Source organism: Hippoglossus hippoglossus, chromosome 1 (genome assembly GCF_009819705.1).
Source record: "Hippoglossus hippoglossus isolate fHipHip1 chromosome 1, fHipHip1.pri, whole genome shotgun sequence".
NCBI classification, from domain to species: Eukaryota; Metazoa; Chordata; class Actinopteri; order Pleuronectiformes; family Pleuronectidae; genus Hippoglossus; species Hippoglossus hippoglossus.
In genome coordinates, this window is record NC_047151.1 from 6,945,164 (window position 1) to 6,957,150 (window position 11,987).

Below are 11,987 nucleotides of genomic sequence, written 5' to 3' on the forward strand. Positions count from 1 at the left end.
AATAATTATAGTGCTACAAACTGTATATATGTAGCATACATATTCAATATGTTGTGATTCATTCAAAAAATATGTTTTCTCGTAACCTCTCAAGTTTCTTCTAACATATTTGCTGTTGCAGTTTAGTTGTGTAGAAGAGTCATTTTTAAGATACAGGGTTGACAGGGTTGGCCTCAGTCCCCAGACATCGTTCAGTACTGGTATTAACATCTCTCCTATATGATCCCATCACAAGTGGTCAGTGTTAAGCACAGGTCTGAAGGCACCCAAATGCGTCCTTAATGTGTCCACATTCAGAAGTTGTGTGGGAAGCACTTGGTCAGATACATGTGTAAGCTCAGACCTCTAAAAGTGTGTGTATCTGAAAAATGCCAGCTGCACTTTGTGTGTAGGGAGAAGCTATGTATAAGCATGCCTTAATTTCCCTTGGGATCAATAAAGTATCTATCTATCTATCTATCTATCTAGAAGCACCAAATGGTTGCAATGTGACATTTCATTGTTATCCTGCCATAAACTATGTGCAGAGGAGAAACAGAAATAACGTATCGTATCTTCTTCACTTGTTTCTGTGGCCTGCCTCCTCATCTATCCTCCACAGATGCCCAGTTTGAGGAGAATTACCCTTTTTGGGGTTTTAATGTGGACATAGTTAGTTGCTGAGATAATCTGAAATGTCTGGTGTAGGTTATTTTTAACAAAAGCGGCATTGTAGAACTTAGTCACCTAAGACCAAGACTGATAATTTGCTCCATCTACCCTGTCTGAAATACCTGAGGCTGTTAAGCAGTAACCTCTCACAACAGTGATTTTAAACACATCTATCAACTTCAGCAAAGGTAATATGCCAGCTCGGTAGAAATGTCCTCTTTTGAAAGGAAGCAACATGTAATATGGTGCAATGAAAGTTTTAGAATTAATTAAAGTTGTAATTTGTAAGCTAATAACCTGGGCTAGTACTGCAGTCACATTTTGTTATGGTAATCACACCAATGTTTCATAATTAATTAGCAAATAATATAAGTGGCAGTTTCAAGTTTGATTTGAATGTGAGCGTGCATGTGTTTAATCCACCATGTACAGCCCGACAGCAGAAAGGATTCCAGTACAAAAGCAAAGACAATTTATTATCTTCTTCCCCAAAACACAAGTGTGTTTATAGAATAAGATGCAAATTTAAGAACTATTCTGTATCCATTCATCATTTTCAGTGGACATACTTCCCTCTTTGGAAATCCAAGGTGTTTTTCATTTTTGCATCTTCCTCTTTTTGACAGACAGAGAGGAATGGTTTTGGAAGGGAAAGAGATGAATGAATCGGGCAGAATAGAGAACAGGAGTGAGGAATGAATCGAGCAGAATAGAGAACAGGAGTGAGGAATGAACTGCTGACCCTGAGGGTGTGCGGCTGCTGGATGGTGGTGGCATGAGAAAGACATTTCTAAATGCAATGCTCTGATGAAAAATAGATCTACAAAGATAAATACTGTTGCTTATATACTGAACTTTTGTCCGGAAAGAGATTTGTCCTTGGGAGAGACATTTGAACGACCACATGGATTCACACTTTGCATGTATTAGCCATTGTAGGGGCATGGCTCTTTAGAGTGGCCATGAAAATGTGTATCGTAATTCATTGTCTCCCGAGAGTGCAGCCAGAGACTGTGTGTAAAAATAGACTCTGGGTTCCAAAAGTGAAGCCAATGTTATGTTAGTAAATATTTTCTTGCAGAGTTGATGGTCTCAATAGCTGGTTTTAGGTCTTCTTCAGCGTGATGCTCATTTTGTTACTTATAATCCTATTTAGAGTAAAGTATGCATTGGAGCATGGATACAACGTGATTGAAAACCACTAACAACCATTGGGTGTGACCGTGCAGTTTACTCAAGCTCTCAGTCAGGAAGTAACCAAATATGGTAACTTCTGGTCTCAAAAAATTCTGCCTGTTTGAGCTTGGCCTGTGGTGATGCTAGTTGCTGCTTTTTCCTTTCTGAAACTTTAGAAGTGACCTGCACTAATTGAGCCGCAGCAAGTGAAGACCGCCTGCAGGACTGGAGAATCAGAGGTCGATGTAGTTGCCTCAAACGCACTATTGTCGTGACTAATAGTGTCACTTTCAGTGATGAATCCCAGCCGCCACTACAGAGTGGTGAATGCCTGTTTATTCAAAGTTTATTTCTATTTTATGTATTGTGTGTTCTAATCGCACAAAACTGGACACTGCACTTCCTTGGGTCCTTAATAACAAACATCCCATGTGAGATATGCGTTCCACGTACAGGCAGACGGAAATAGATTTCAGATAGATGAAATTGTAAAGACCTTGGTAACCTCTCAACTTTTTATCTAGTGCCTTTACAGGTTCAATTAAAAATTGTCAACCAATTTGCTCCGTGTGTACATTGTGTTATGCTACTCAGAATTCGTTAGCATGCTAAATTTGGATGGTAAACACAAACATAGCTGCTAATCATCAGCATGTTTGCGTGCTAATACAGCCGTTAGCTAGAAGCAATGCTGTGCCTGCATGCAGCTTCACGCAGCCACTAGCCCTAACTTAGACCTTCTTCACCCTGATACAGAAATGCAACATGAAACAAGAACAGAGCATTTGGAGCCGTAAATAAATAATTGCTCCTCATTCACTTCCTCCATTAGCTTTCCACCCTGGCTATAAAGGAGCAAAAATGTCCTGAGAGTTTTGGAATGTCTAGTTGATGAAAAAAAGAGGCTATTTAAGTTTTAGTGTATAAAACTTGTTGGCTTCAATTCAGGTTGTGACTCAGGATCAACTAATGAATGCTAAAAGAGGGGGGAAACAATCAGAGCTGACCATCTGGCAGCACTGTTAGAAAGTAGAAAGTGCTATTCATTCATGCTATTTAGGGCGGCTGTGGCTGAGGTGTAGAGCGGTCGGCAGTTCGATCCCCAGTCTTCCCCATCTGCATGCCGAAGTGTCCATGGGCAAGATGCTGAACCCCGAATTGGCCCTCATAGAACAAAAAAGTGCTGCTAATAGATGCACTGTATGAATGTGTGTGTGAATGGGTGAATGTAAAAAACTGTACTGTAAAGAGCTTTGAAATGCACTGAAATGGCGAACAAGATGCATATTTACATCAGCGTGTGTGTGTGTGTGTGTTTGTGTGTCTGTGCACTCCGCTTCTCTATTGTGCAAGTGGAGCCGAGGCTGTTTCACGTTATGGATGGCTGCTGTCGCACTGAAGAGAAGAGATAGATTGATAGGGGTAGAGAGTGAAAGACAGAGGTTGAGACAGCATGAGGAGTGTGAGACTGATGGCAGATGGTGTGCTCGAGACGGAGTCCTCCGCTCTTCCATCCTGCAGAGGTACGGAGAACCCAGAAGAAATAAAAGGACGTACTGATTGATTAAACAATTGATTTTCTCCTGCAACTGAGTCTCCTGTGAGCCGAGTCTACCTTCTGACTCGCCTCCTCAGCGCTGAAACATAATCCTTTCTGGACTTTCTTTTTATCAATCAAACGCTCTTGTATTCACATCACAGTTTCTCATTTGTATTTGCCCGCGAGCAAACCACCTCTGGAATTGTAGCACAACAGCAACACTGATAGAAAACATGACAAATTACATGGTGTTAGTCACGGACTCTGCTTAAAGGAATGAACATGACATTCTGTGAAATCCATTAGACCAAAGGTGCCTGTTGCTGTTTTCATTCAGTGTCTCATCTTTGTTGTACATATCTCATGCTAAAATCCTTCGGTCCGTATAACTGTGTGCGTATTTTAAGTTTTATCTCAGAGAAATAGCTTGAGTTTTTGTATTTTAGATAAGGGCTATTTTTATGATTGCATATTGGGGGATTGTTCGGCAATTTAAGACTTAAATGCATGTTTTATTCAACCAAAGTGTTGGTTCCTGAACACTCATAAGGCCTCTGCAGGAATGCTTTAGATCAGGATGTTTTATGTGAGTTGCCATCCTGTCTCAGTACATTTTCAAGAAAAGAAAAAAACTGAGATATCAATGAAATTGTAAAGTCCGAAACGTTGCTCGAAAACGCTCCTGATTGCCCGTTGGGTGTTCTGAATTTCTGACATGTCCGAAATTTTGGAGAGTTTTCTTCAGGCTTTTGCAACGTTGAAGCGTAGTCAGCAGTCGATTCCACCAGACTCAGCAACATTCCCCTCACTGCGTCTATGCGGAATGGCAAAACACAATAGTAATAGATGTAGTTTATGGCTGGAAGCAATTGCACATCAAGAAAGAAAAAGAAGGAGATAAAGGGATTACTACACTTTTACAGGGAGAGGTGGAATTAGTCACACTGTGTATTCCCAGCTTTAGGCTGCAGCACTCTGCCCTCTCTCAGCCACCATAGAAAAGACCATTAAGCTCTGTAGAGTGAGGCCACTGAATTTGTCCTACAAATAATGTCATATGATATTCAGCTGTAAATATAAAAATATTGATTTATTCTGGTAGCATTGTATAATCAATGGAAATGGCCACATGTAGCTAATAATGCTGATACTGTATTTACTGTATGTAATGTATATGCTTCATATGTGTCTATGTGTTTCTGTTGTTGCTGCATTGCTCAAGAACATGATATATATATACACTGAGCCAGATATGGAACCTCCACAAAAGTGAGAGCGAGGAGGAAGATGCAGGTTGCAGGTAGATGACATCAAGATAAAGAGTAAGATGAGACGTAGTATGAGGAGAAAGAAAATGCTCAAGTTCACACAGAGATCAGATCAAACAAAAAAAGGACATTTCTCTTCAAACTAAATACTGTCCGTTGCAGTGAGGGTCAATCCCTCCCACATTCAGAACTTGAGCATTACACCTTTGGGGATTTGGCTTCATAAGCTTTAGCTTTAGAAGAATGTATGACAATATACTGTACAAACATGAAATACTTAACTGTCTGCCCTGTCTTGTAATGCTGTACCTCCTGCCCACCCCGCACTCTTCGCAGATTTGTTCAAATGAGTTTTGACATATGTGAGGGAGGTGGAGAAGTCTAGGGATATGGGAGGTCGGGCTGAGTTAAAGGCGTCATTGTTGCCCATGCACCACAAAGGAAGACAGCATATTTACAGACTAAATATTTATGGAAGGATGCAGTTGAAGCTCGGGTCATGAATATATTTTCGCTTTTATCATTTTGTTTTTTAAAAAGCTTGTCTCATCTGATCTGAGCATCAAAAAGTTCATACTCATGCAGGTGAGGTGAGCTAGAGGATGTGTTTTAGCTCGCAGAAACTTTACCTTTAGATAATTACATAAGGTAAATTCAAATAAAATGCATGATGAAGATGAAACAGAAAACATCTAATTAGTTATTTTTTTGTCAAATAACCTCAGGAGCATCTTCAAAGACTCGAAATGGAAACGTGAAGCGAAAAAGTGTTGAGTGCTTCTCTCTGCATTTTTCAGGATCGTTTGATGGGTTTTGCCTCAGATCTGCGGTATAGGAGCAAACCACTGGCAGCAGCCGGGGGATGTGACCCGCTGACACAACAAGCCATAAACACACTTTGAATCCATTCTGCCTCGTCATGGAGGCGACGCTGTTCGGCTTTCAGGGGATAAATAAATAAGCATGAGGCGAGCAGAGAGAGGAGAGGTTACATCCGTCGTCTGGGTCAACAGAAATTCTCCAGCCTTCCTGGTAAACTTTCACTCAGATGTGACCTTTGATTGGTTCACAAGGTCTTTGGTGAGTTGTGTTTTCCAGTGCCCACACGGAGTAAATGCGCAATCATATATACACACGTACACTAAAAGCTGACATGGCTGACCTCACCTTATGGATCACCCAAAGTTCTTGTGGACGTCTAATGTAGCGAGGCACTAGTGACTGAGACCATTTTCATTTCACAAGAATGTTCTGCATCCTGTCATCTCTGGATGTTATCTGAAATGATGCACTAGGAGAAAAGATATTGTTTGCAATGAGCGACAGGGTGTCAGACAGCGGGGGAGCCAGGCCTGTCTTTGAGCAGGAGAAAATCGTTTCCTTCAAATAACAGCGTACATCTTTGGTAAAGCAAATCAAAATCTTGGCTGACAATATACGATTTCTGAGTTTTTGGAGCCAGGTATATCCATTAATGGGGTAAGAGGCGTGCAGGGAGAGGGACATTCACACCAGCAATTCACACCAGCAAACATCTAGATGCCTCACACGTCTTTGTTTTGATCATGAGTCTGACTTTGATCTCATTGTGTACCCTGTGAAGTCTCATTTAGTCCATCTGCGAAGCTGCTTAGCAAAGCTATCTGAGTAATTTCTGTTTTGAGCCTCAGTTCAAAAGGATTCTCATGTATAAATGTATCTGTGCATAAAAATAAACCCAACCTCAGATTCATTATAAAGTAATAAATCTGTGCTCACTGTGAAACTGAAACATTATGGTCACAGACCATCATCACTTAGAAACCACATTTTTAAACTTGAACCAGATGGTTTCCCCAATCAATCAATAAAGACGGCTTTCACAGACACCACAGTTTATCTCAAGATGTATATCATCATACAAATAGAATAACAAAGGATGACAATGCAACACGGTTTGATTGAGATAAAAAGATTTAGATGGTGGAGAGCAGGAGGAAGGTAACAACCAGCTCAAGTCAAATTTCTCTATTGTAGAACATGGAGATTAATTAATTGTCTCATTATTGATGATTGGCTTGAGCCCCCTGTGGTCCTCAGAGTATAAGTGGAATTCTTAATGGATGGATGGATTATTGATGGTATAATACTGGGGTTTCCAACCCTTTTGGCCTCTCTGACGTACTGTACCCCTATAACCCTGCGTGTAGACCCACCCTGTCATCAACACCTGTCACTTTCTAAATATCTGAATGCACTATATGCATCTTATTTAACACATGACATGTAAACAGATATTGTTAAATATGTTTTCCTGCAAGGCATGGGAACCATAGATCTGTTGATGTATCTGTTTGGACAATTTTTCCGTGTTTGAAGTAAAGCTCACATCCATAAATGTGCCACCCCGAGAGAAAGAAGCTGGACATTCAAACTGAACCTACTGTTATTGACTTATTTATTGATTTACTTACTTGCTCACATGCTGAGGAGTTCCCATGCTCCATCAACAGCAACATGAGATGATAAGGTGTTACAATTGATTCAGAGCGCTGGAGGTTGTTGTTTATTTTGACAAAATCATAACATCTATTTAAATTTTTTGCAAAGGAACCCCAAAGAGTGATCTTATTACTGGTGTTGGAGCTAAAACGTGGTTTCCTGACTGAAAAATTCCCCACAGTGCAATTTCATGCCTCAGGCAACGTTTCAAATCTCTTAAAAATAACAAAAAATATAACAAAACAAATTTTTATTTCCTCTGCTGAAAATAATCCCATATATATTTTAACTTGTCCATTTTCTTCACAGTTTAAGTAATTATAGCCATAATTCTCAAGCTTAAACATGAGCTTTTGAAGAAGTCTACCTTAAAATGTGTGCGTATACTAAAATAAGATCCTTAGTCATTTTGTTCTGAGTCACAGCAGTGACAACATCAAGGTAATAAATAAACGACAGGAGCAAAGCAGTAATCTCTTTATTTGATCTTTTCCAATGTGCTCAAAGCAGAGAAGAAAACACTTGTTCTTTTAGAAAAGGACAGAGGTCGGTGTCACATGAAAACCCTTCAGAGCGTTGTTCATTATACAAACAATACATTTTTATCATATTGATACGTGTGTGGTCACGAGGTGCCACACAATAATACCGTAGTGTTCTCACTTATTTACACAAGGAAAAAAAGCATTAGCCCTTCTGGCTGTAAATGCTTGAAATGTAAAGATGAAAATATTGACTGTATAAGTCATTTTTAAGTCTTTATGGATATAATACCAATGTGCGTGTGTGTCCCTGTGTGTGCAAGCAGCAGACAACAAAACAGAGCAATAAGGTGTTTGGCTTTTTCTGTGGCTAAGTGCTTAAGGGAGAGAAAGGACATGTGACAGAAAATAGGATGGAGGAGAAGAGAAAGACACTTGACCAGGGCGAATCAGGCTCACACACACACACACACACACACACACACACACACACACACACACACACACACACACAATCACTAACTGGCAGTTGCGATAAGATGCGGTTAACTCTCTTGTCTCGCTTTATCACAACACAGTTCCTATGTAATTCACTTTGTCCTTTCTTTCTCTTTCACAAACACACACACACACACACACACACACACACACACACACACACACACACACACACACGCACACACGCCCACGCCCACGCACACACACAGTTAAACATCTGTCCCAGGGGTACTCCTGTATTCCATCTATTTTCTCAGAGGGGAGAGGAGGGTGCAAACACATGCCATGGAGAGGAAACTGCTGGAGACGCCACTCGACTGTACATCCCATCGTATCCGGACGCAGTCCAAGTTCACAAAAACAAAACACAAGTCCCGATGTAAAGTTTTCCTCACAGTTCCCACATTAGACACTTGATCCTCACACAAAACACTGAAGCAGAAATATAACTTTGAAGTTTTTGAGGATGAGTTTTTTTTTTTTTTTTTTGAGAACGTTTTTTGCTACTGAAACAGTAAGCAAGAAGCCCCTTCGTCCCATTGGTCCTCATGTTGAATCATAATAGAAAGGTAGAGAAAGACTGAGTAGGAGACGGAGAGAGAAGAGTGATCCCTCTATCTCACCTCACACAACGATTGTGAGGAGATTGTCAAGGCCTTCGCATTATAGTCAGTGAATGAGGTCACATTATAAATTAAGTGTCTCTGTAAACCACTCTCCTCCTGTGCAGTTCCTCGGGTGCAGCCCACTGTGGTGTGCATGCATCACAGTCAACTGTTGTGAGTCAGTGCATTGTAATTAAACGAGGGGAGAGATAGTCAGTGAGGAGAGTGAATGAGGCGCAGCCCACATCAGAGTCCGTTAGCAGCCTGAATGGCGTTTGATGAAAGCCTCCTCTGTGAAAATGATCACAGCACTTACCCTTGTACTTTAAACACCATTTCTGTACCTTCGACACTTTGATCCGTGAAGCATCCCTTCATTTCAATTGCAATCCCTGAAAGTAACGGTGTGGAAGCACCCCGGGCCAGCACTTAATCACACAGCTCAGAACAGTTCAAGTACGTCTGAAGGGAGTAGATGTCTATTAGAAATCCAGCCATGCAGGAAGCCCCGCCTCCCTCAGAAAGAGCGTTTCCATGTCTTACAGAGGATCTTCTGGAAGGCTCTGCGGAAGTCCTGGTTGAAGATGGTGTAGATGACCGGGTTTAGAGAGCTGTTACAGTACCCAATCCAGAAAAAGAACTTGAACAGGGTCTCCGGGATCTGGCATGGCTCCCGGCAGATGCCGTACAGGCTGTAGGAGAAGAAGAAGGGGAACCAGCACAAGACGAATACACCCATGACGACAGCAAGGACAAAGGTGAAGCGCTTTTCCCTGGCAGCAGAGATTTTCTTTCGGTTGATGGTGCTCCTGCGTTTGCGGCGAGACGAGAACAGCTCCATGGACTTGGAACTGGCACGCGACTTTCTGCTGGAGTATTTAGAGGCGGAGCTGCTCTTCCGGCTGGACTTCCTGTCTTTCCTGTCTTCCTGGTGATGTTTGGTGGAAGTAGAATTTTTTTTAGGCTTCTCATCCGATGAGCTGCTGTCGTCAAAGTCCTCGTCGTGGTCTGTTGACACGTGCTTCGGCTCGTTCGGTAGGGGGGACTGAGCTGCCTGCTCCTGGCAGTGCCCGTTCTCACGTTCCTGGTCCTTCATGCTCCCGTCCCTGTTGGACTTCATTGACCCGCCTGGCTCAGCCTTGTCCATCCCATTCTCCCGAGGGGAGTCCACATTCCTCTTCTTCTCTGACATTGTTCTGGTCCTGGTCTTTGCCACCTGGTAGATGCGGATATATACCAGGATCATGATAACGCAGGGGGCAAAGAATGATCCAAGGCTGGAGTAGAGGATATACCAGGTCTCGTCGTTCAGGATACACTGGGGACTGGCCTCGTTGCTGCTCCTGTCCATCGATATGAGCGGTGGGAAGGAGATGACAGCCGAGATCAACCACACCACCACAATCATCCCCTTAACTCGTTTAGGTGTCCTCTTTAAGTTGTACTCTAAAGCCTGTGTCACAGACCAGTACCTGTCCAGACTAATGGCGCACAGGTGAACAATGGAAGAGGTGCAGAATAAAACGTCCAGAGCCAGGTAAATGTCACACCAGATTTTACCAAAAAACCAGTAGCCCATGAGTTCATTTGCCAGAGAGAAGGGCATGACGAGGGTGGCCACCAGTATGTCAGCACTGGCCAGGGATACCAGGAAAAGGTTCTGGGGTGGTTTTAGTGCTCTGCTTGTTAACACAGCGATGACAACCAAGACGTTCCCGACTATTGTAAACAAAATGAGGAAGCTGACCAGTCCAGCCAGACCCCAGATGGCCAGCTGGCTGTACTCGCTCTGAGAAGTGGAATTAGAGGAGATGTTTTCTGCCTCCATCCCGTCCTCCAGGCTAGAGCTGTTAAAGAAATTCATTTTGACAGTTGTTTCCTCCTCAGAAGCCAAGGTTTGACTTTTTAAAAAATCAAAACGTGCGGGGATAATGTGAAGAAATATCCCACGAGGACTACGGCGGATTTTTCACGACAAAAATCTTCATCAAATAGTGTTTTTCTTCTTTCCTCACCTGCGTTATTCCACATCCTGCATGCAAGTGTTTCCTTTGGAAAAGGAGAATGAGACACCGAGAGAGAAAGCGAGAAAGGGGGTTGGGGGGGCGCAAAATGCAAAGTCTTTTAAGTCCTTATTCCAGAAAACGTGCAGGACGCACAGCAGCTCAATTTCCGCGGTTGGAGTTCGGGGTCTCTCCTCATCTCGTCCTCTCCCACCCCGACTGCGCCCGCGTCTCTCCACCTCCGCCTCCCCGTTGTGTCCTGAGAGAGATTTGTAACAACCACGTGTCTCTCTCATTCTCTCTCTCTCTCTCTCTCTCTCTCTCTCTCTCTCTCTCTCTCTCTCTCTCTCTCTCTCTCTCTCTCTCACCCCCCCCCCCCCCCCCCCTCTTTCTCTTTCTCTCTCTTTTTATTTCACATTACAAAAAAATAGCAGGTGGAGAGGAGGTGGAGGCTATTAGCGGAGGAGCAGAGATGGAGCCGGTGAAATAAGCAAAGAAATCCGTTCCTCGGTGTAACTTTATTTGAGGATCAGCTGCAAACCGCTGCTGATGCTGAGGGGGTGCGCTTGATTCACGCGTGCCCGGTTTCTGTGCACCACAACAAGCTGGCTGCCAGTCAAACAGCTGATCAGCGCATCTTCGATTATCTGACTTCCGAAGGTCCGCTCCTGCAGACGGGGGCGCGCACATGTTCATTTTAATAGACGCGGCGATGCTCGAGCTGCTCGATGGAGGTCACATTGCTGTCGATGCGCACTGCTCCGTCCTTCTGTGCGCACGCTGGAGGTCAGTGTTGTAACAGCCTGCCCGGGAGGGACCAGCACACACACACACACACACACACACACACACGCACACGCACACGCACACGCACACGCACGCACACACACAAACGAGCATCTTGGGCTATAAGCCACATCATATCATGCACAACCATCAGGTGAATAGATTTTCCTGTTCCCATGGAAAGATAGTGTGTGTGTGTGTGTGACCTTGTGTTGAAAACTTAATTCCCCCTGCCTTTATTAGTTTGTGTGCTTGTGTTGTGGTAATTGTGTTGATAAGAAGATTATAGGATTACAAGGTGCAGTTGACATGTGATGGATCTGAGAGGCACTACGGCTTTTGTGGAATATCAAAGGTGCTAAATCATCTGCATGGAAAACAGTGTGCAGTGCTTGTGGGATTCATGATCAATGAGTGTAAAGTAGAGGTTCATCCCCTGGATGTTTTTGTATGTAAAGAGATGAATCACTCATTATCTACATACACATCCTATTGCA

General features: G+C 43.0%; 1 protein-coding gene across 1 annotated transcript; it reads right to left on the reverse strand.

Moving 5' to 3' along the window:
- Positions 1-8,400: 8,400 nt before the first annotated feature.
- On the reverse strand, positions 8,401-11,037 carry adra2c (adrenoceptor alpha 2C). Its single transcript, XM_034595624.1, has one exon. The coding sequence runs from the start codon at positions 10,563-10,565 to the stop codon at positions 9,219-9,221; it is 1,347 nt and encodes a 448-aa protein (XP_034451515.1). The 5' UTR covers positions 10,566-11,037; the 3' UTR covers positions 8,401-9,218.
- Positions 11,038-11,987: the final 950 nt, after the last annotated feature.